Source organism: Heptranchias perlo, chromosome 7 (assembly GCF_035084215.1).
Source record: "Heptranchias perlo isolate sHepPer1 chromosome 7, sHepPer1.hap1, whole genome shotgun sequence".
In the NCBI taxonomy this organism is placed as follows: Eukaryota; Metazoa; Chordata; class Chondrichthyes; order Hexanchiformes; family Hexanchidae; genus Heptranchias; species Heptranchias perlo.
In genome coordinates, this window is record NC_090331.1 from 44569359 (window position 1) to 44594798 (window position 25440).

At 41.7% G+C, this 25440-nt stretch overlaps 1 protein-coding gene across 1 annotated transcript in view; it reads right to left on the reverse strand.

The window, feature by feature from the left end:
• Window positions 1-2136: 2136 nt before the first annotated feature.
• Window positions 2137-25440, reverse strand: part of LOC137323297 (polypeptide N-acetylgalactosaminyltransferase 5) — a 47311-nt gene continuing 24007 nt past the window's right edge. The window contains 8 exon segments of the mRNA XM_067986789.1: window positions 2137-2658; window positions 4166-4324; window positions 6905-6985; window positions 8374-8709; window positions 13230-13347; window positions 13977-14096; window positions 22711-22846; window positions 23829-23948. Of these exon segments, the coding sequence (XP_067842890.1) occupies window positions 2518-2658; window positions 4166-4324; window positions 6905-6985; window positions 8374-8709; window positions 13230-13347; window positions 13977-14096; window positions 22711-22846; window positions 23829-23948 (1211 nt within the window). The 3' untranslated portion in view covers window positions 2137-2517.

Sequence of the window (25440 nt, forward strand, 5' to 3'; positions counted from 1 at the left end):
GGCAGGACAAGTTGAGAAGGCTGTTAAAAAAGCATATGAGATTCTGGGCTTTTTAATAGAGGCATATCCTACAAAAGCAAGCAAGTTATGTTGAACCTTTATAAAACACTGGTCAGGCCGCAGCTGGAGTATTGTATTAAATTCTGAACACTACACTTTAGGAAGGATGTCAAGGCCTTAGAGAGGGTGCAGAAAAGATTTACTAGAAAGCTACCGGGGATGAGGGACTTCAGTTATGTGGAGAGACTGGAGAAGCTGGGTTTGTTCTCCTTAGAGCAAAGAAAGTTAAGAGGAGATTTGATAGAGGTGTTCAAAATCATGAACGGTTTTGACAGAGTGAATAAGAAGAAACTGTTTCCAGTGGCAGAAGGGACGGTAACCAGAGGACACAGATTGAAGATTATTGGCAAAAGAACCAGAGGCAACACGACAAAACATTTTTTACACAGAGAATTGTTATTGTCTGGAAAGCACTGCCTGAAAGGGTGGTGGAAGCAGATTCAGTAATAACTTTCAAAAGGGAATTGGATAAATACTTGAAGGGAAAAAAATTACAGGGCTATGGGAAAAGAGCAGGGGAGTGGGACTAATTGTATAGCACTTTCAAAGAGCGAGCACAGGCACGGTGGACCGAATGGCCTTCTTCCGTGCTGTAACATACTATGATAGGTCAAGAAAAACACTATTCTATAATGTTCCTTAGTGCTTGCAAAATAAATCACTTGATACACATTGGGGGGAACTTTAACCCCCAAGAACGTGTGGATTGGGGGCAGGTGGGTAGTTAGAATGACTGATTTTTGAAGCGTGACCACAACCCGGCTCCAACGTGCCCATGTCAGGATTTAAACGAGGCGCGTTTGGATGCGTGCGAATAACCTACTCGCCGTAGTCAGGACCATAGTTAGTTTAGGCGGATGGGTCTTTAGATCATCAATTGATGTCCTTGTGAGACATTAACTAGCTCTTTTTAAATTGAATTTGACTCAACTTTAAATTTGACGCCTCCAGCGCGGGTTTTCCAGGGTTCATGAATCTCGCCAGTGAAAAGGAGGCGAGAATGGCCGGATCATGAGGTAAATGCCTTTACTGCACTGCTCACGGGCCAGGAAGAGCAGGAGTGTTTCCTCCAGGCCCAACAAGCTTACCTGCTGCGATTGGACCTCCACGATAGGCTGACCACCCCTCTCTCCGATATCCGACCCTTCCTCCCGACCTCCGATCTCCAAATCTCACCCGACCCAATCACTTCCACGGCCCACGATCTCTCCCTTCCTCCTTTCCGATCCCTGGCTGCGACCTGCTACTGCAGGTCTTCCTGCCCAACAGTCAGCCAGCCTCTCAATCTGGCTGGCTGCCGGGTGCGAAACCCGGAAGTAACATTTTTATCCTTCAATTAAGTTGCGACTGCAAATTCCGATCCACTCACTTCACTTTCAGGTTTTTTGTCTTTCGCCTACTTTCCCCAACTCTCTTCCCGGCTCCATGTTAAAATCCAGGCCTTTGCCTTTACTAGTAACTTACTAAACTTACTTATAAGAGAGTATTGCACTCTGTTACTGGCTTTCTGTAACCTAAGGAAATCCAACCTATTCTTTCCTCAACTGCTCTGCTGATCTTTATGTGGGCCTGTTCTTGCACAATGAATGCTGTGCCTCATAACTTATACTATTTATATTTCACTTTCTATCTCAGTCAGTTGCCTTTCTGCTAGTTGCAAACTATTCCTGGTTGTGCTTAACTGGATTACAAGTTTAGATTACAAGTTATACAAGGTGTACAAAACAGCAGTTGATCTGCAAAGCTTTTTGGTGGAAATCTACTGTAAAGCATATTGCCCAAAGCGCTAGAACACTGATTTTAAAAGAAAGCCTTTTGAAGATAAAGAAACCAATCTATCACAGAAAATTACATACAAGATGTCCTTTTCTTAGTTTCTAATGAACTAAAGTGTTATAATGAGCCAAATAAAAACAAAACTTGAAAACCTAAAAGTAAAATTACTTCTTTTAATTATTTTCTTATCATCTCACCCAATCTTGTCATTTGGACTTGAACAGTTAAAGCTTTCTTTCCTTTTTACAGATATGAAAGAATAGTTTTAAAAGCGATAAACATCAAACTGAAAATGTCCAAATTACATTAATTCACAGGTTTGCATTGGCTGTTGTTACAATAAATTACTCTCCACAGTTTTCTAAAAAATAAAATAGGTAGAAAATTACACCCTATTAGCAGATGAATCAAAACACGATTTGACTTTTCTGTAAGAGCAGGAAAATATTATTTGTCCATGCTCAAAGCCAAGTATTGAATGACTCCCTGTGTTCCAGTTCTTTCAGGTTCCCACCTGGAAACATATGTTTTTAAAACTTGTTTGCATGTTATTTAGGTCGGCTCAATGTTCTTTGTGATTACTGATCTTGGCACCCATCCAACCAAATATTGTTTCAAACAATCACAACTCATTAAAAATGCTTGCGCCATCAGAAGCTATCATCACCATCATTACCTCCATCAATCCTTATAATAGTTGGTAAATTGCCATTTTTGGTGAGGGTTGACTGGATCACAGGTGTTCATTATCAAGGTTTTTCCAAATAGATTGCCTTCTAAACACAAAGGAAACTGAGAAATCTCCCAAAGAATATGATCCGTCTACAAAATGAAAATACATAACATTTAGCATGCCATTAATAACTAAAAAGGGTCATTCTGTACCATATTATAATCAAACAACTTTTGCAGCTTTAAAAATCACAGGCATGCATTGTTTTCTTTTTACAACTTTCTCCCCTCTCCTCCCCCCTTCCCTGAAGGTGTTTACTTCTATGGTGTAGGGGAAAAAAGAATAACGCCAAGAGAACAAAGGATTAAAACACAATTTTTTATTTATACTAAGCAATTCTTAAATTTCTTGGACAACTACAAAGTAGGACAATTAAAAGGAGCCGGAGGGTCATGTTACGCATGTGTTTAGGACTTTTTTTTAAAAAAAGGATCATCCAGAGTCCATGAAAATAATGGCAACCTTTCTACTAGATCAGTCGCCAGTCCATACATACCAAGCTAGAAAACTAGCAAAAGTTGATACAGCTCCACAACAGCAAATATCTCAAAAATATTATTGAATATAGGCCACAAGACATGCAAAGGTGAGGGACTGCACTGAAAGTGGGCAGGTGACAACTTAAGCTGTAGCTATACCCCACATTTGAACACTTTTATTGCAGGGAAAAAATCCAAAAGTACATAAAAGCAGTTTGCAGATGTGATGAATTTATAAGTTACTGAAGGACACTTGTTCTTAAGGGGTGAAATTAATGTGCTGAGGGATCTGGGAGCATGGTTCCTCCCCACCCCACCCCGTGAGAAAATTTTGTATTTTATTTTATGCATTTTCTGGTATTTTGGAGTCTTATGTAATTCTACCAAAATAACAAAGCCAAAAATACATGGATTAACACCACCTTAAGAGTGTCATAGAGTAGATTTTTAAGGAGTTGATTTTGAAGTGATCGCTTCCATCAGGTGGGAGGCGGGCAGAATGTGTCCACCGTGTGCCAGATGGAAGTGGTCAGGTGCCTGAACTACAGACCATTTTCATGATCAGGCCTCATTGAATTCTGTCCACAAGCTTCTTGCATATTTGCAGCATCTCATCGACTGGGAAGGGCTGGAAATCTAGCAGTTTATCTGTGGAGCCCAGCCGGTCCAGGTAGGCTCAAATGGTACGGAGGCAATCACAAAGGGGGACCGTGGGGCAGGATTTTTGTGGGACCAGGAGGAAATGTGTCCAATTTTTATCAAATATATAAGCCTAGAATTGGTGCCTTTGTTTACTCGACCGTTACTGCACAGTCATTTAGCAAGTGCTTATTACCAACTCTTATCCAGACTGCTGCAAAATAATCTGAACAAAAATTATTGGGGATGTTTACAGCTGGAAGGGGGGGGGGGGGGAAAGATGAATTAATTATGACCTGCATATTCCTGAAGTTTTCTTTGCTGTGACCAAAGAGAATCTTTGCTCCATTGTGGAAAGTTCACATGGTAGAATTATCATATTAAATTCTTTCACTTCTGTCAGGGGTAAGGGCGAGATATTAAGATTTTACCTGGGCCACATAGAATGACCCAACTTCAAAATTATATAGGTACTTACCAATGTTGATTCAGCTATAAAAGACTGATGCAGCCACCTTAGATTATTGTTTTTATTATCACAGGGTTTCATGCCCAACCCCTGTTTCATGTCCAATAAAGCTATGCACATGTCCATCTGTTTAATTAGCCGTAACCACGTATGGCTAAAATGTTGGCACTGTGAAGAAAATAAATATTTAAAACTTTTCTGCAAGTGGTACTTCAGCCAACCCTTTTGAATAATATCAAGAATGTTTCATCCTGGATGCGGCAAGACATTATAAGTAGGGATATTTTGATAAAGGGAAAAATTGGTCAGGCTTTGAATCATTTCTCATACATCGACATTGAAAACTGTTCAGGAATAGTTTGCACTGAGGTTGCTACCTTGTGGCCGCAGGAGTTAAGTTGGATTCAATGGAATAGCAACTACCAATAAGTAGCAACAAGGTCTACACCCATCTCCAACCACAAAAAGCAGTGAGGCCTACTGTTTCTCTTCCCAAAAGATAGAAAAATATCATACCATTCCAACTCCAAATGTGAGGTAAAGAATGGCAGATGAATTTTAATGCAGATCAATGTAAAGCAATCCTTATTGGAATAGGAAACGGCAAATGTGTAAACACTGAAGAGGTGTCTGATGGGAGAGCTAGAAACGGAAGAAGATTTTTGTGGAATTATCAATCGTTCAAGGAAAGTACAGTCAATGTGAAGTTATTATCAACAAAACAAATCAAATACTGATAAGCATAGATCATGTAGTTACAAGGGCCCAAAAATCATTGGCCACACTTCACCAGTAAAAATGTAGTGGAGTGGGCACTGCACACCTCTGCTGGTAAATTCAGCAGGACCTCCGGGAAACCCGCATTTCCCAGCCGCTATACTCTCCTTCCTGGAAATATCAGGGACCTTGTTTCTTACCATCAATGCACATGTACAGAATCAGCATATGCAGTAGGAAAGCACACAACTAAAGCAAAAAGCTTTTTGATCTCCTGGGCCAGAATGGGACATAAAGGATTTAGTGTACTAATTCTTGTACTTTTCTGGTAGTTTGGTGGAGTATTACCAAATCAAAAGGAAGAATTTTAATTTCACTATTAATAAACTTCAAGCAAAACATACACTGTAAGTGAAATGTAAGAAAATATCCCTCTGACAAACATTCCTACAAATCTGGCTCTATTTCAAAACATGAAAGTAATGTTCATGTAAAAGGCTCTGATTTCTCCAACGTTCCAACAAGAAGCAGATAAGAAAAACTATTACTAGAGTTGCCTTAACATTTTCCAGCATCATGAAGGTATGCTGGCCGATAAAAACAGAATTTATGTCATGACTGTGCTGAATGAACTAACTGTATAATTGCTTTCCATCAAGGTCTACAAAGAAGGTCTGTTTACATTTCTGTCAAGCATGAAAAAAAATGATATTGCAGAGTATACTAACAAACTACATGATGGAGTATTAAGGAAATATTTAATGTGCAACATGACTTCTTTTCCTTTCTTTGGATTTTGAAATACCAACCTTAGATCAGAAATTCAGCTTCAACCTGCTTTGATCAAAATATAACTTTAGGTATTTTTATTGATTAAAAGTTAATAGGGGTTCAGGACAAAGCCCAAACAGAATTCTAAAATATTAATGTGGTATCTACTGATAAATAATACTTAACATTTTAAGAAAAGTGAAAACTTTTTTGAAAACTTTCTTTCCCAGTGGTATTATTTTAATACTCATTTAAGATACAAGGAGTTTTGAATAAATAGTACAAGAAGCCTTAATTACTGGAGTACACTAGTATTTTACCAAATTGATATATAACAATGTTACATATTTACCACAATATTCATATATTAGGGCTGATTTTTAAACTTTAGTGGTGGCAGAAAACGGGTGGTAGCAGATCAGTGGCTCGTTATACATCCCACCCAATTTTCTTTTCCATTAACTTATACATGGGATATATAAAAGGAGACTAATCTGTTTCTGCCAGTTTTCTGCCACTGCCGAAAGTTAAAATCAGCCCTACTATGTTTCATTAACTTTGAATCTTCATTTTGCAGCCACTGTTGAAAGATGCAGCTTTCAGTACTCAGATAACTGGGATACTACAATAAATAACAATCAATGGGGAGATGATGTGCAGAACGATCAGGACACCAGTCGGACCCAAACCATTTTGATGGTCGGGCGTCATTTAAATTTGACTGGTGAGCTGTCCGTGCTTTTCTGGCGTTGATCGACAGCTTGTCAATAGAAAGGGTGGGAAATCCGGCAGCCCATCGATGCAGCTGAGCGAGAGAAAACCAGGCTGATTAGGGTTGGGTGGGAAGGGAGGGGGGAGGGCAGTGGAAGCTGTAGAGCTATTGTGCTCAACCTGGCCCCAAAAAATGCTCCAAAAAGCATATAGTATCCACCTTTTCAGCAGCGTCTAGTGATCTTTTTAAGGGATGCTAGTTTGGCCATGTTTCACTGTGTTACAGTGGGTGGGGCTTGCACGTTTACGCATCAAAATTGTATTGGGGTTCTATGTACGTCTTAGGACCCCAATTTGCATATAGTAATGAGGTCCCTGCCTGTTTCTGAGAGCTGTGGCCGCTTATTTCAAGTCTGGAGCAAAAGGGGAGTGGGCGTAAAGACAACAGGAATAAATCAATAAGTTTTCCGTTGCAATTTTATTCTCACTGAAAAATAGGCTGGTAGTGAGACCAAAATCGGCCCCAATGTAACTTAGTTAATATCTTACCTTTTTCTTCATATCACATAATTCAAATGACAAGGTGCCATTTTCAACAGCAAGACATTTTCTTGTTCCAACATTGAAAAGCTAAAAATTGATAACAATCATTTATCAAATGCATGGAATTTAAACAGAAGAGGCAGTACATTTTTAAATACAGTTAACCTGTGGTAAAATATTAAACAATCAATACCCACCTATTTATATATTTCAAATTTATTGACTGCACTTGACAGCTATACTGATAAATTGTCAACCTAGGGCTACAGGAGTGACCTTGAGTACATTATGTTGCCAGAAGGTGAAAGCTGAAGACCTTTTTACACACTTGCAGTCATTAATGTAACTCAGATACCAGTGGTTTCCCTCACAGCGAAAGGCAGTCATTTTTTTTATTAAACAACTGGGTGAAACTGTGCTATGTGATAGTAGCATGAAATGGTGCAAATGCCTTTGTTAAACAGCAACCAGTGGAACTTCACACAAATGTGTTAATGTGTTTTTATGCTAATATCACATAGCAGGATTTCACACGAATAGAGTTTCAAATGTTTGAAAAATACAATACGGAATAAGGGTTGACTGTAACAGAGTTAGAAAAGACGACAGGTTCTGCATTTCCTGAGCAGAAATTCATGATGTGGCAAATAGATGTGCTTCAAAACTACTGTAAATTTTAATCACACTTTATGTTAACTGGCAGTGCGCCACAATTAAATACTTCTGAAAACATTTTCACTCATTTGATACAGCTTTTGCTTGTGACATTAGAAGACATGAGTGTATTAAAAATGTCCATTGAACACGGTTCTCTGCTTATATCAATTAATGATGTGGAGATGCCGGTGATGGACTGGGGTTGACAATTGTAAACAATTTTACAACACCAAGTTATAGTCCAGCAATTTTATTTTAAATTCACAAGCTTTCGGAGGCTTCCCCCTTCGTCAGGTGAACGATGTGGTAGTTAATATCTTACCTTTTTCTTCATATCACATAATTCAAATGACAAGGTGCCATTTTCAACAGCAAGACATTTTCTTGTTCCAACATTGAAAATCGTAGTAGCATGCAATGGTGCAAATGCCTTTGCACCATTGCATGCTACTACTTCTAATGTCACAAGCAAAAGCTGTATCAAATGAGTGAAAATGTTTTCAGAAGTATTTAATTGTGGCGCACTGCCAGTTAACATAAAGTCTGATTAAAATTTACAGTAGTTTTGAAGCACATCGTTCACCTGACGAAGGGGGAAGCCTCCGAAAGCTTGTGAATTTAAAATAAAATTGCTGGACTATAACTTGGTGTTGTAAAATTGTTTACAATATATCAATTAATGACTTTTCTATAGCAACTATAATAACTTTCACATTTTCTAAGATTCCCTTTTTTAAATTCATAAGAAAGTTATTAAATCCCAAGCTTCATCCTCCTGGTTTTTACTTAATTAACAGTGCTTCATCAGAAGAACTTACCAAGCCATCAGCTCTCACTAAAGGTGTCTGTAAATCAGGGTAGACGTTTTCTAAATACCACGTGAAGTTCTTACACTGGAGTTTTTTCCGGAGTTCCTTCTGCTCTCTTAGGTCTCCAATGTTAAATTCTATGTTATTCGTGTTAAGAAGGTGGTGGTAACCATGCCCATAGAAAACATCAACATATTCATCCAGCCAAACCTCCGCCACACGGGCCAGATTCCGCTCCACTGTCTTAATTTTGTTCTTTGGAAATGTGTATGGATTTCCATCGCGGAAAATATGGCCTACTCTTGAACACGGGATAATCTCAATTTCTCCTCCACACATCCAAACCTGTTCCACAAACATGAAGAAGTTATTTGGACGAATAAGACTACTTGAACAAAAATGTACTCTAAATCTGATTGAGCCTTAGGGCATAATAGAAAATGAACATAGGAATCCTTAGGAACAGTAAAAAGCCATTTGACCCAATGGTTGGATTTTCCTTTCTGGTGACATTGCTGCTGAAATGTGAAAGACCACCACCCCATATGACCTGCCACTGACCCTGCTGAATTTTCCAGGGTGAACTTACTTAGCAAAATGGAGGTGGGATTTCCATCTCTGATTGGGAGAGATTGGGGGGGGGGGGGAGGGGGGAAAATAACAGCTTTAAATACCTGCAGCAGCTTAAAGAAACCAGTACCACATGGAGGAGTTCTTATGGGAGAAAGAGGAGAGCAGTCACAAATAATGAGCAGAAGTTAAGCAGCAGGTTAACAGAGACCCAAAATTCTATGATGCCCCTATATAAATTCTCCTCAGGGAGATTCAAGAGAGGAAATAGACCCTGGTAGGCTCGGAATAGTGGTGACTGTCCAAGGACACAGTACAGGCACTATGGAAGGATATGACTTTGGCAATAAGTGCCTCCTCTTCAATGTCTCACAAGGCTATTCAGTGCTGCAAGGAATTCAGTGACCGTACCAGGTCAACCAAAGTGAGAGGAGTCAGACACATCTTCCAAGAATGCACTGAACAATGTATGTTTACGATTTACAACAACCTTCCCCTCAATCTGTTGAATCACCTTCAATTAATGCAGGCACCGTGGATGTCTGTAAAAAGCATCATGGGTGCTCTCTGGATTAGAAGTACTAATGTGCAGGATCATAATTTTGTGGTCGGAAACTACCTGAACAGTTACGAAGTAGTACCCCTTCCTGTTCATGCATGCATTGGGGTTGATGCCGGTTTCATCTAGAAATCCCTGGACTCAGGGGAGACTTATGCAGTTGCTATCTCCTATCTACAGAGAAAATTACAAAGGTGTTCCCATGCCAAACATGGCTTCGGTCATCCGCTTTATACAGGAATAAACTGGAGGCTGGCTTATTTAGCAGAAGTTCCCTATTGTGGCCTGGAAGCATCCTGCGGCATAGAAGCTTAATGTTTCTGTGACTTTAATAGTTGTGGGAAAAGCTGTCCCAGTCATTGAAGCTGTCTCTAAGTCAAGGCACAGCAGGTGGCATAATTTGTTCAGTGTCCCTGTAGCAAAGTGAAAGCAGCAGACAGGTCTCCTCTGACATAACTAGGGTAGGAGTGGCATGGTCTGTAAACACAGTTCTTTGGGTATTGATGGTAATGAACGTACTGTCTAAGATGCTGTTGAAGATATTGCCCCCTCACAAATTGGTCCTCTGTATCCAATGTAAGTAGAACTATGCAAACCCCAAAGAAGTCTCATCCTCCCAACTTTATTAGCTATAACTTGTTATACTACAGAAAATGCTTGAACTTTGTCTTTCTCAGATCCTTACTACACTGAACTCCATCTGCCATAGTTTTGCCTACTCGCTTAATCTGTTTATGTCCCTTTGTAACTTCCTCCTCCCAGCCACACAAATTACTGTGCCTCCTAACAAAGTGTCATCTGGTCTCCATATCATCAAAAGGATATAGAGGCACTGGAGAAAGTGCAAAAAAATTTACTAGCACGATACCAGAATGGAGAGGTTGTACCTATCAGGAAAAGAGTCGTCAGAGGGGTGCTCTGATAGAGGTCTTTAAGATTATGAAAGGGTTTGATAGGATAGATGTTTCTGCTTCCGGGGGAGACCAGAACTAGGGGTCATATATATAAGACAGTCACTAATAAATCCAATAGGGAATTCAGGAGAAACTTCTTTACCTAGAGTAGTTAGAATGTGGAACTTGCTACCACATGGAGTAGTTGAGGCGACTAGCATAGATGCATTTAAGAGGAAGCTAGATAAACACATGAGGGAGAAAGGAAAGAAGAATATGCTGATAGGGTTAGATGAAATAGGGAGGAGGCTCATGTAGAGCATAAACACCGCATGGACCTGTTGGACTGAATGTTCTGTTTCTGTGCTGTACATTCGATGTAATCTGCAAACTTGGATCTACAACTCTCTAGTCTGTCATCTAAGTGAAAAGCTGCAATACAGATCCCTGGGGAACATCACTTATTACATCCCACCAATCAGAGAATAAATCCTTTATCCCTACTCTTTGTCTCCTACCTTCAAACCAATTACCAACCCAGGTCACAAGTTTACCTCCAATTCTATGCGCTCTCATTTTTGCCAATACAATGCAATTACATCACACCATCAGTGATGGTGCTGTAGCACTTCAGTTTTGTGTTTTCCAGATCCTCAGCCTGCAGTGCAGAAAAACTCTTATGATCCAACCAATTCTGCTTCTCAAATTACTGAACATTTTGCTGTTTCACCACATATAATAGTATAAATCAAATTATTATATAAAAATATGGACAGAATGCATGACTTTAAAATTGTGGCTGAAATCCGCCTGTGCACCCTGGTCCAATTATCCTCCACTCTCTAATTTCACTTCACCTGAAGACTACTTGTGATCTTGACTCCCTGTGTACAACAACACAGGAGATCGACTAGTATAGTTTAAAAATGATACGATCTTCCAGTTCAAGAGCCAGCTATGAATTTTGTCTGGTAATGAAGTGCTCACCAACAAAAGGTTTGGCTGAAGAGGGACAAAAAAGGAGACTTTCTCTGTAGGACTGCATCAAGAGACTTGGTGCAACAAAATGGATACTGGGAATTTCCTCCTGGGGGGGGGGGGGGTGGCTCCCGATTAGCTGCCGAAACTTTGGCAGAATATCGGTGGAAATCTCGAAGTTATGGTAGCTTATCACAACCCCCAAGGAAATAGAAGACTTGCATTTATATAGCACCTTTCATGACCTCAGGACGCCCCAAAGCGCTTTACAGCCAATGAAGTACTGTTGAAGTCTAGTCACTATTGTAATCTAGGAAACGCAGCAGCCAATTTGCGCACAGCAAGGTCCCACAACCAGCAATCTGATAATGACCAGATAATCTCTTTTAGTGATCTTGGATAAGGGATAAATATTGGTCAGAATACCAGGGAGAACTCCCCTGCCCCTCTTCGAATAGTGCCACGGGATCTTTTATGACCACCCGAGAGGGCAGACTGGGGCTTCGGTTTAACGACTTATCCGAAAGACGGCACCTCCGACAGTATTGTGGGAGAACCTTCACCACACGGATTGCAGCGGTTCAAGAAGGCGGCTCACCACCACCTTCTCAAGGGCAATTAGGGATGGGCAATAAATGCCGGCCTCGCCAGCAACGCCCACATCCCATGAACGAATAAAAAAAAAGTACTGCATTTCCTCAGTATTGGATTGGAGGAGCAGCCTAGATTATGTGCTCAAGTCTCTGGAGTGGGACTTGAGCCCACAACCTTCTGACTCAAGAGATGAACCACAGCTAACACCAGTGAAAGTGATTATTTTCATTTCTTCATCAGAAGATGCAAAAGGACAATTAATCACTTGTGGACATTTATAAGGACAATTTAGGATAGATTATATTGTACTTATCTATTGCCCTAGCCCTACTTTAAATAATAAGTAAATATGTTAGTTGATTAAGCATATAAAAAGATGGATCTGTGTTCGGTATTCCACTGCAATGAGTTGACTGAAAATGTAGAATGAGCCTACGTAAACTTGACTATGCAGATTACTGCAATTGGGATAATTGTTAGACCATGGCCACATCTGTGTGCAAAAGCAGACTACATAAAGGCACAGCTTCTGGGTTGTGGGGGGAGGTGCATTTATGGGAAAATTTGCAAAACCATTAAAAACAAAATCAGTATCTTAGAAAACACAAATGGTAACAATGTCTGATATGGTACCTCGTTAACAGATTTTCAACAATGTAAATATGTAACAGCCACTGAATTTTCCTGATCTACCATGGCTGTAATATTTTTGAACAGCTCTATCAAGCTCGTTAAAGCATGATCTTTCCTCCCTGAGTTCACACTGGCTGTCTGTTATCAAGCTGTGCTTTTACAGGCGTCCCTTCATTAGTTAAACTGACTGTCTACAATTTCTAGCTACGTCTTTTAACTATTTTTAAATAATGAAGATATCTTTGCAATTATCTAAATTTTTTGGCCTGTACTAGATAATTTTAGTATAAGGACAATAATCATTATTACCAGCTTGCCTATAAGCTAGTATTTTGGAACATAATTGTCTAAAAAAAGCTGTTACATTGAAGAAACAACTGGGGGTGGTCACCCAATGATTTTCTGAATCTAAAAATGCATGAATTTGCTCAAAATTTAAATATTCAGCTGTATCCAAAGTATGGTACTCTAAATGTGGAAATTACTGTTTACTTCATCTCATGTTCCAGTTGTCAAAAAAGTAAAAAGGTACAGTTCTTTGGAAATATTAGAAAAGTACTTTTAACTCTATATAAAAATGTTTAAGTTTAATAACATATGCATATTTCTGGCTCCTGATGAAAGGCCTGTGAGGGTACCTTAAAGGATAGCTCCATGTTTTCTCCACCCCAGACTTCCAAGCCTGCATCATAAGTACCCAGTTCATAAAAATATTTCTTGTCAATCGAAAATAATCCTCCTGCCATTATTGGACACCTAAAAGAAAAATAGTTGTAGAGTTGAACTAATGTTACATATTTAATTTGGCTTTTTATTTTTGGGCAATACAAAAATTAGAAAGTGCTGCATTCACAAAGCAGCCATAGATTCACTAGTAATGGTTTCATGCTCTGTTCATGTATTCTCCAAGAGAATGGTTCCAACATTACTTGCTCCCTGGGACCTTTCCAGTCATTGCAAACTTTTGGTTGAAATTTAACCAGAGAAAATTAATCCTGTCACAGAAAAACACTGAACTAGATGAGAAACTGATCAGTGGGGTAGGGAACAGATACAACAGGCTGCTGGAAAAACAGAGCAAGAAACAATGGAAGACTGGCATTGGAGGGATAAACACACTAACGTTCTGCCAAGCTGTGACCTACTTCTCAGCTAAGCAAAGCTGGACAATAACTCACATTGGATAGTTAGCAAGTGGGATTTATAGCATTCATCGAGTTATGATGGGCAATAGTCATGAAAGTAGATTTTCATCCTTTTTTCACTCTGGCTTTAACAAATAGCTCAAATAAGGAGTTTGGACAATGACCATTTCATAAATGCTTCATGAGGCATTACAAAGATAAGAATCATTAATAATTATTACCTTTAGTAAGCTGACGTACCTTATTGGGTCCATTTCTTTTAGATTGTATTTTTTAATCATTTCATCAGGTATTGTTTTCCACCCAAAATTCATGGGCCAGGTAAATACTCCTCGTAGAAAACCGCTCACTCTTACATAACTAAATTAAAGGCACAAATTTTTCATATTAATAACAAGCATTATTGATGCACAATCTAGTGAAGAAACTCCTAGAAATAAAAAGAACAGACTATTCCAAAAATAAGCAAAATTACCAACTACCATAGGTGCAGAAAACTTGTTTTAGAGAAATGAAACATACACTTTCATACAAATAAAATTCTGAATTATCTACACGTAGCACAATAGCAGGGGCAGAATGTTACTTTCATGTGCATGGCTCGTGACAAAAATTGTGGTCTTGCATGCTCATAACTGATGCCTGGAATCCTTTTATTCTACTGAGAAGGTTAGTACTTTGATAATGACGTGGTGTGTGGGAGCATTGTTTACATGCAGAAAACAAATCCTATCAATCAATTGCTGAACTTAGTGGTCCGAAAATTCCACATGATGAGTTGTACTGGATTTGTGACAATGCATCTGGAGTTGCTAACCCTGTGGCCAGTCCAGATCCCCCCTTGTGGGAGTGCATTCCAATCCATGTGGTTTTTGATGGCAGTGCTGGTTCAGAGTACATCTTACAACATTTTATGTACTCCTCTGCATACCAGAAAACTTAATCTTCATTTGTTCCCTGTTCCTTCAGACCTGAGAGGCTCCATTCATTCTCTTGGCAACCCCTATCCAAGCTGTCTTAGCATTTGCTTTGACAATAGGGTGGCATTTCTCTTCTTTGTTGCACCTCCAAAAGTAGGACCTCCAGGATAACATCCTTAAAAAGGGGAGTTTTCCCCATATTCCTCTTGGTGCCAACATCCATACCAAGCAAAAAATGCATTGTTCTTTAATGACAAGCAGCTACTGTTTAAAAGCCATTCTCTCACCAGATTGCCCAACCTCACTGTCACAGCCCACTTATCATGCGCGGGGAGCCTATTAAAATTAGAAAAGTCTTGCAAGATTTGATGAAGCCAGTCGTCCTTGCTACCAGTGCAGGATATACCATGCATGGAGCACATGCAGGCCTGATTTTGCTGACATTGCAATATCAGTGCTCTTATATCAACTGTTTTTGATCAGAGTCCCTTCCATATATCCATTCCTTTGTGGGAAAGGCTTTCTTTTAATCTCCAGTCTTGTGAATGTGAATTTTAAACCTTTGCCCTTTAGTTCTTACGTTCACAGTCCTAGTTAAATAGCCTGCTTACATCTACATCAAATATGCCTCTCAGCATCTTAAAGACCTGGATCATGCCCCTCCATGATATTCTTTTCTATAATGAAAACAAATTAGCTCTCAGAGTCTCTCTTTATAACCTAGTGTACAAAATCCAGAAATCATTTTTGTCATTCTTCTATAAATCCCCTCCCAACATCTCATTGTCCTTATGAAGGCAGAGTGCACAAAATTGTGCCAAATATTCCAAATCTACTGGTGATCTATTGGAAGTTAGAATAATTTGTTTTGACTTGCAGGATTAGATTTTGTGAATTAGCACTCCAAGTGCAGACCATCATACAATGAGAGCGCATACTGGGAATTTCAGTGCGGAGGTCAGCAAGCCCCGCATGATTAATTTTAGTGCATGGAAAATTATTCAGGGTGCAATAACCTCCATGCCCAAACTGCCCAATACGCAATATAAGATCCCTGTGTGTGAAGCCATGCCCTGGGAGTGCTAATTCATAAAATGTATCCCATAGTTAAATGCTCTCTAAAGATGCTTCCTTGTGCTTGAGTTATGAGATAGTCCTGCAATCGGTGTCATGTAAAATGGTGGCAAGCTGATCTTGCCCTTGTTCTGGCACGTCTTTTGTCTTGGAGGGAGGGAGGCTGGATGGGCTCTTAGTAGCCATGCCCTAAGAGGCAGCAGCCTCATCAATATCTATTCTAACCATGCCCCTGCTGCTAGGCACTCTCTCAAGATGTCCACTGATCAGTTGAAGTTTCTTGGCACAGTCTGTAATGACAGTAAGAAACATTGGTACTCAGATAGTGTCCTTCTTTTAAACACAGTCTCCTTGAAATCAGGATTCCATGCCTCTGCAACTGAGGAGGAAAAAAACCTAGTCCTCCAGCCAGCAGGTTCCTGATCCTCCTCATCCATACTAACTCATATTCGGTATCTTATCCTCCAAAAATGGCTAAGTCCCTAGGTAAATAAACCCATGTTGGTGCTCGCTATGGAAGGAGAGGAGAAGAGGAGGGGCTGATTATTTTGGGTGTCAATGGGATCTGCAGCTTGTTGTTGGGGGTCCTCTACAGCTAAGCCCTCACAAAGCAGCTGTTTCTTAACTTCATGTACATATCCATACTGCAGTAATACTGCACTTTAAACTGGAACTGTTGGTGCATCATCTTTGGGAAAGTTGGTCCCACAAACACTCTTCTAAGACGAAGGAGTGTTGCAATACTGGTGTTAAGGTAGTGGGCAGAATTTATGTGAGTGAGTAAGTGAGTGGAAAAAGAAGAAAAAGGTGCCATTAGCCCTGAGCTTTGAGATAGCATCCAGCTTCACTCTGGCCCATTCTCTCCATGTTCTCTCCATGTTCTCAAGTCCCGCAATGTCAAACATGGCCTGTTCAAAATGATCGTCACATCGTTCACCTGACGAAGGAGGAAGCCTCCGAAAGCTTGTGAATTTAAAATAAAATTGCTGGACTATAACTTGGTGTTGTAAAATTGTTTACAATTGTCAACCCCAGTCCATCACCGGCATCTCCACATCATGTTCAAAATGACTGAAAGGTCTAAATTAGCTGGCTCTCCTCCAGTTGAGGTTTGCTCCCTTCCGTTATGCATCAAATAGAGAAATAGTATTGAGATGTTGGGAGTTTTTAAAGAGTACATAAAGAATGAGACACAAGAGTCCACCCTGCATGATTGTGTTGAAAAGTTGGTTTGTGGGATCACCTTTCCAAAAGACGATGCACCAACAGTTCCAGTTTGAAGTACAGTATTACTGCAGTATGGGTATGTACATGAAGTTAAGAGACAGCTGCTTTGCGAGGGCTTAGCATGCAACGTCAGTTGGTTTAGCACGATGTGAGGAAATTTGCTGTGGGATGCACAAGTTACCCATCTATTTGATGTAATGCAATGCAGACTAGTCTTACTTTGACTGACTTCTTCAGATTGTCAAACTCTTTCTCCTCAGTTCCCACTTTGGTTGTTGGACACAGTACTGATTCTGTCCACCACTTTATGCCAAGCAGACTGGAAGTAGCTCCTACAAAGGAGTGCCGTGCTGTCCCAAACAGAGCAACTCTCCTGTGCTGCACTTTTTGCATAAGCACCTCCAAGGAGGGATAGTGCACCACAATCACAGAGGATGTAATTTGTGACATTGATTAGGGCCATTTCAGTGCTATGGTAGGGGTGGAAACATGATTGGAGGGATTGAAACACAGATTTGCAGGAAAGAGGGGCACAGATTTGGGAGGCGACAACACGATCAAGGATTTTGGAGAAGAAATAGAGGATGGACAGAGGGATCAAAGGTGGGGTTTTTTTTGAGGAAGAGGGCAATGATGATGGTGGTTTTCAAAAGCAGTGGGACAGTACCTGAGGAGAGGGAATAATTTACAATGTCAGCACTCATGGGGGCCAAGACCCCATGGGTCAGCTGTTTAGTGGGAATAGGGTTAAGAGAGCAGGAGGTGCATCTCATGGACAAGATGAACCCGGATGGAGTATGAAGGGAGATAGGAGAGAAGCTAGAGAAAGATGGCAGTTCAGGGTTAGGGAAGAAGGAAGCCTTGGAGAAGTTCTGGCTTACTGAGCAAGGGGAAAGGGGGGATATGGCAGAGGCAGCTGAATGAATGGTCTCAATCTTAGTGACAAACAGCTCCGTGTACTTATTGATGGAGGTGAGGATGGAGGGGGCAGGGGAGAGGGGCTCAAGGAGACAATTTGTAGTGGAGTAAAGAAGCTAGGAGTTACCTTTGCATTCCCGGATGATCCTGGAGTAGTGAGTGGTTTAGGAGACGAGAGCAAGGTCCAATAGTGCTTGATGTCGTCCAGCCAGATCTAGTGATGGATGGCTAAACCAGTTGTGCACCAGATATGTTTAAGTCCCTGTGCCCCCTAAGAATTAAAATAGCTGCAGGTGTGTTCTATTTTCCGGCCTTACTGACAGTTACCACCCACCAGCAGGCCCAATCTAGGCAGCGAGCTCGATATGCATAATTAATGAAGCTGACCACATGAAATCTGGCAAGATCAGTCCAGAGTGACTTTTGTGAATACAAAGCTCACTGTATTTCAATCCCTCAGCAACAGGACCGAAAATCAGCCCAGTTTCACTTGGCCACAAAGCCTGGTAAAGAAATGCTAACACAGGACAAGGCTATTTGTTCCTTCTTGCCTGTGTTGAATTTAAATCCCTCTCAGGGACTGATTTTACAGTCCCATTTTCCTTCCCGCTCCTCATATTCTTTTCTAAGTAATCATCAAATACCCTTTTCAATCAGCATACTTTACAATATCAAGATAACTTTGCAAATCTTCCTTCAAATCATTTATGAATAATGTAAAGAGCAGATGACTAGCCTTTGGAACACCTTTATTCACTGCCATCGAATAAAGCTTTTTTAAAATTTATCACTACCGTCTGCTCCTGTTGCCCACCACAGCTCCCAGCTTATATTGGGCTATTAATAGAATTGGTAGAATACCATTACAGTGGTGGGCACATTCTTTCTGATTCATTATGAAGCTATTGTTTCTGATGTTATAATGTACATTAGTATTTGCTTGCTCTGAAAACTAATACAAATACTATCAAAAAGTGTATGGCCTTTAGCCTGAAGCAAAAAGCTCTAACAAAATGAACAGTGATGTGGAGATGCCGGTGATGGACTGGGGTTGACAATTGTAAACAATTTTACAACACCAAGTTATAGTCCAACAATTTTATTTGAAATTCACAAGCTTTCGGAGGCTTCCTCCTTCGTCAGGTGAATGTTGTGGAAATGAAATCCTCGAATCCTTCACATTTATAAATCACAGAACAATACCTGGTGATTACAGAAAGTCTTTCCAACTGCCCGTTGCAAAGGCAATCACAGTGTGCAGACAGAGAGGTGTTACCTACAAGGTCACCGAATATACAAACCACCAAAAAACAAAGAGAGAGAGAGGCAGAAACATAGAAAAGACAGCAAATGACCCGTTATATTAAAAACAGATAACATTTGTTCGCTGGTGGGGTAACGTGTAGCGTGACATGAACCCAAGATCCCGGTTGAGGCCGTCCTCATGGGTGCGGAACTTGGCTATCAATTTCTGCTCGACGATTTTGCGTTGTCGTGTGTCTCGAAGGTCGCCTAGGAATATGCTTACCCGAAGGTCGGTGGCTGAATGTCCTTGACTGCTGAAGTGTTCCCCGACTGGGAGGGAACCCTCCTGTCTGGCGATTGTTGCGCGGTGTCCGTTCATCCGTTGTCGCAGCGTCTGCATGGTCTCGCCAATGTACCATGCTCTGGGGCATCCTTTCCTGCAACGTATGAGGTAGACAACGTTGGCCGAGTCACAGGAATATGAACCATGTACCTGGTGGGTGGTGTCCTCTCGAGTGATGGTGGTATCTGTGTCGATGATCTGGCATGTCTTGCAGAGGTTACCGTGGCAGGGTTGTGTGGTGTCGTGGACGCTGTTCTCCTGAAAGCTGGGTAATTTGCTGCGAACGATGGTCTGTTTGAGGTTGGGCGAGTAGTGGAGGTGTGGGGATGGCCATAGCGAGGTGTTCGTCGTCATTGATGACATGTTGAAGGCTGCGGAGAACATGGCGTAGTTTCTCCGCTCCGGGGAAGTACTGGACGACAAAGGGTACTCTGTTGGTTGCGTCCCGTGTTAGTCTTCTGAGGAGGTCTATGCGATTTTTCGCTGTGGCTCGTCGGAACTGTCGATCGATGAGTCGAGCGTCATATCCCGTTCTTACTAGGGCGTCTTTCAGCGTCTGTAGGTGTCCATCGCGTTCCTCCTCGTCTGAGCAGACCCTGTGTATTCGCAGGGCCTGTCCATAGGGGATGGCCTCTTTGACGTGGTTAGGGTGGAAGCTGGAAAAGTGGAGCATCGTGAGGTTGTCCGTGGGCTTGCGGTAGAGTGAGGTGCTGAGGTGCCCGTCTTTGATGGAGATTCGTGTGTCCAAGAAAGAAACTGATTCTGAGGAGTAGTCCATGGTGAGCTTGATGGTGGGATGGAACTCGTTGATGTTATCGTGTAGTCTCTTTAGTGATTCCTCGCCGTGGGTCCATAGAAAGAAAATGTCGTCGATGTATCTGGTGTATAGTATTGGTTGGAGGTCCTGTGCAGTGAAGAAGTCCTGCTCCAACTTGTGCATGAAAATGTTGGCATATTGGGGTGCGAATTTGGTCCCCATGGCTGTTCCGTGTGTTTGGGTAAAGAACTGGTTATCGAAGGTGAAGACATTGTGATCCAGGATGAAGCGGATGAGTTGTAGGATGGCATCTGGAGATTGGCTGTTGTTGGTGTTGAGTATTGATGCTGTCGCAGCGATGCCGTCATCGTGGGGGACACTGGTGTAGAGTGCCGAGACGTCCATCGTGGTGAGAAGTGTTCCTGGTTTAACTGGTCCGTGGGTACTGAGTTTTTGTAGGAAGTCTGTAGTGTCGCGACAGAAGCTGGGGGTTCCCTGTACGATGGGTTTCAGGATGCCCTCGATGTATCCAGAGAGGTTCTCACACAGGGCTCCATTGCCTGATACGATAGGACGTCCGGGTGTGTTGGCTTTGTGTATCTTTGGGAAGCAGTAGAAGTCTCCCACGCGGGGAGTACGTGGGATGAGAGCGCGTAGGATGCTTTGAAGGTCTGGATCGAAGGTCTTGATCAGTTTGTTGAGCTGGTGGTTGTGTTCTTTGGTCGGATCTGCGCGTAACCGTCTGTAGTGTTCCTGGTTGTCCAGTTGTCGGTATGCTTCTTTGCAATAGTCCGTACTGTTCTGTATGACGATGGCTCCTCCTTTGTCCGCTGGTTTGATGACGATGTTGCAGTTGGTCTTGAGAGCGTTGATGCCGTTGCGTTGTGCTCGGGTGACATTCTGGACTGTCTTGTGAGTGCGGCTGATGAATCTGGCATTGATGCATTTCCTGACAGCTTGAGCATACATGTCAAGCTGAGGGCAGCGACCCTCCGGAGGAGTCCAGTGTGACTCTTTCCTCTTCGGTTGCTGTACCGCGGATCCCTCTGTCTGCTGTTCCGGATCGTTGATTGTCTCATTGGGTTCGCTGCTGAAATCTTGGGGTTTGTGGAAGAATTCCCGGAGCCTCATTCTCCTGATGAATTCCTCTGTGTCCGCCGCGAGACTAATGGGGTCCATTTTGGTAGTGGGGCAGAAATTGAGCCCTCGGCTGAGAACTTCGATTTCGTCTGGTTGAAGGGTGTGGTCGGACAAATTGACGATAGACTTCCCTGTGGTTGCAACCGTGGTACCAGGGGAAGCTTGGTCGATGCTGGTGCTGATGCCGAGTTTCTCAAGCTTCCTGCTCTTGGTTTTCATGTAGGCAGCGTAGTTCCGTTGCCTCGTCTGTTTGGCGGTATCTCGTAGCTGGTCTGCTGTGTCTTGAGTACAGGTTGAGAGTATGGACTCTATCTTAGTTTCGAGGTTGCGGCGTCTGCTGTAGAGTTGGTGTACGAGATGGTTGCGGAGTGTGCGAGAGGTACGACGGCAGAGTCTCTCAGCGTAATCCGAGTTGTATGTGGACTTGAGTGGGTTCCTGATCTGTAGTCCTTTCGGGATCTTGTCTGCTTTCTTGCAGCTCTGTAAAAACTCCGAGGCGGCCTTTGAGACACACGACAACGCAAAATTGTCGAGCAGAAATTGATAGCCAAGTTCCGCACCCATGAGGACGGCCTCAACCGGGATCTTGGGTTCATGTCACGCTACACGTAACCCCACCAGCGAACAAATGTTATCTGTTTTTAATATAACGGGTCATTTGCTGTCTTTTCTATGTTTCTGCCTCTCTCTCTCTTTTTGTTTTGGTGGTTTGTATATTCGGTGACCTTGTAGGTAACACCTCTCTGTCTGCACACTGTGATTGCCTTGGCAATGGGCAGTTGGAAAGACTATCTGTAATCACCAGGTATTGTTCTGTGATTTATAAATGCGAAGGGTTCGAGGATTTCATTTCCACAACATTCACCTGAGGAAGGAGGAAGCCTCCGAAAGCTTGTGAATTTCAAATAAAATTGTTGGACTATAACTTGGTGTAGTAAAATTGTTTACAAAAATGAACAGTGTCATTAAAAATACTAATGTACGCCCATTTCTATCAAACTGATAAAATCTTAAGTCCCATCTAGCATCGCAGCCACGACTAGACCTTGCCCACTGAAGATCAAAGCTAAGGTTGTATAAAAGTTAGGGATGAGGTTCAGACACACAAGTTCTTTGATACAGAACTTGAATGCAGGAAATTTCCTCGTGGACTATCCCGATTGGCAGGAGTAACTTCGGTGGAAGCCCCATTTGTGCATCTATCCGGGGTTTCAGACGATATTCCGCCAAAGTTACGGCAGCCGAGGAAATTCCAGGTGGAATAATTCTGCTAATGTTAGGCCACCAAACCAAGCCAAAGTAGTTGTGTGATGATCCTGACTTCAGCTAAACAGGATTATATAATTGTACCTCATATCCTCATCACTGATAACTTCAATAACAGGGCAAGCTACTTTTGTTCGCTTTAAAAGGATCCTTTCCAAGAGTGGCTCCAGCCAGCCAACATTGCATTCAACATGGGAGTCCAAAAATGTCAGCACATCACCTAGAAATGAAAAGGGAAATCTTAGGTCAACACTTGATTAAATCACTGCAACACTCAATGTTTCTAAGCCTTGCTAATAGACAAATGATTCGGGAACAACCAACTCAAAATCATTTTGTTTTAAACGTACCCAGTGCATCTGCCAGTGAATAAGACTAATCTGAAACTGCTGTAAATAGTACATAACTTCAAACAGACAACGGTCAGGAAATTCCTTGCAGCTGTGCCCGCTCCACCGGCGTTACTTCACCGTAAGTGCAGTGGAAACTCCATTTTACACACATAATGGAGTGGGCACAGCTCCGAGGAATTTCCTGGCCTATATCGTTCACAAAAAGAAACAGAAACTGCTGAAAATACATAGAAGGACTATCAGCAGCTCAAAAGGCTTTACCCACAATGTTAATATAACTATTGACATTACAAATACTGCCAGACCTGCTGTACATTTTTAGCATTTTCTTTTTCTACTGTAGTGAAATTAATCCATCAGTGAATATTTTGTTGCAATATTAAAAAAATTCTATCTTTGTCCATTTTTTAACAATGTATTTTTTTCTTTATGTTCTCCCATTTCATAGGCAAAGGCCTGACTGACAGAGTAAGCAGGCAATCTGCTCCTAAAACTGTGCCCGCACCATTCTCAGTGGTTCCACCTCATGATCAGATTTAGTTACCAAATTGGGTTGAATAAAGCAAGTTGTAAAGCTAGGGAGATATTTTGCAGTTTTATTCAACTACACAAGGAAGAAACTTTGTACATCTTTCTTCGGGAGATTAATGAATTGCATAGAATCCACAAAAAGGGCAAATAGTACTTTGACAATGAAGGGAATTAATTGCCAAATTGCCGTTGATCATTCCATGCTTTCGTGTATTTTTAGAATTGAAAGCAGGGCAATTCACCTCTTTATTTTCATGATGCACAAGACAAATCATAAAAATGAAACAAATTAGTCAGAGAGAAGTCATCATACCATACCTGTAGCAATAGCTGCACCTACAAGTCTGGCACGGATTAAACCATGACGCTTCTGTAGGTGAATAACATGAACTTTTGGGAAATGCGACATATACTTGTCTAAATTCTCTTTCAGGTATTCTATATAACAATAAGAAGAAAAGTAGAACTTGTTGGTTAAATTGATTTATTCCAAGAAATAATTGGGTAATTTTTGCATATTTGTACACTTTAAAGAATGAAGCTCTGGATTCTAAAAAAATCCAATTCTTTCTTACTTCAGAAGCAAGCAACCCTTAGTTATAAATACACTTCAAGATATAAACCAGCAATTTAAGGAAGAAAAGAAAGTGATTAAACTGCTACACCTCCTTCTTATCAACTGTTAATGCAAGTGATTAGGCCCTTCCTTTGTTGTCATTAATCATTGATAATGAAGCAGTCCGTGCCCCATGCAGCAAGACCTGGACAACATCCAGGCTTGAGCTGATAAGTGGCAAGTAACATTCGCGCCAGACAAGTGCCAGGCAATGACCATCTCCAACAAGAGAGTCTAACCACCTCCCCTTGACATTCAACGGCATTACCATCGCTGAATCCCCCACCATCAACATCCTGGGGGTCACCATTGACCAGAAACATAACTGCACCAGCCATATAAATACTGTGGCTACAAGAGCAGGTCAGAGGCTGGGTAATCTGCGGCGAGTGACTCACCTCCTGATTCTCCAAAGCCTTTCCACCATCTACAAGGCACAAGTCAGGAGTGTGATGGAATACTCTCCACTTGCCTGGATAAGTGCAGCTCCAACAACACTCAAGAAGCTCAACACCATCCAGGACAAAGCAGCCCGCTTGATTGGCACCCCATCCACCACCCTAAACATTCACTCCCTCCACCACCGACGCACAGTGGCTGCAGTGTGTACCATCCACAGGATGCACTGCAGCAACTCGCCAAGGCTTCTTCGACAGCACCTCCCAAACCCACGACCTCTACCACCTAGAAGGACAAGGGCAGCAGGCACATGGGAACAACACCACCTGCACGTTCCCCTCCAAGTCACACACCATCCCAACTTGGAAATATATCGCCGTTCCTTCATTGTCGCTGGGTCAAAATCTTGGAACCCCCTACCTAACAGCATTACGGGAGAACCTTCACCACACAGACTGCAGTGGTTCAAGAAGACGGCTCACCACCACCTTCTCAAGGGCAATTAGTGATGGGCAATAAATGCTGGCCTTGCCAGCGACACCCACATCCCATGAATGAGTAAAAAAAAATACTCGAAGTAACTTTTTATTGCATTCTCCAGCTCCTTAGAGAAATTATTATAATTTTACTCCATTGTCTCTAATTAGTACAGGTTATCTGTTAAATTTTACAATTATGTTTGCATGCAGTTTTATCAGCTCATTGAGGTCCTCACATCCAGTTTTGTTTTATTTGGTGCTAGGTTTATATCCCATTCAGTAAACACTTTTTAGTTGGTTCCTCCTCTATGATCCTACCCAAAATGGGATGAGATAGCTGTGGAGGATAGGACAAAATCTGGCAGTGAAGCCTACTGTTGCCTCACTGGCCTTGACTGAGATTTTCCTTTCCCTGCCGCTGGCTACCCTTCCTGTC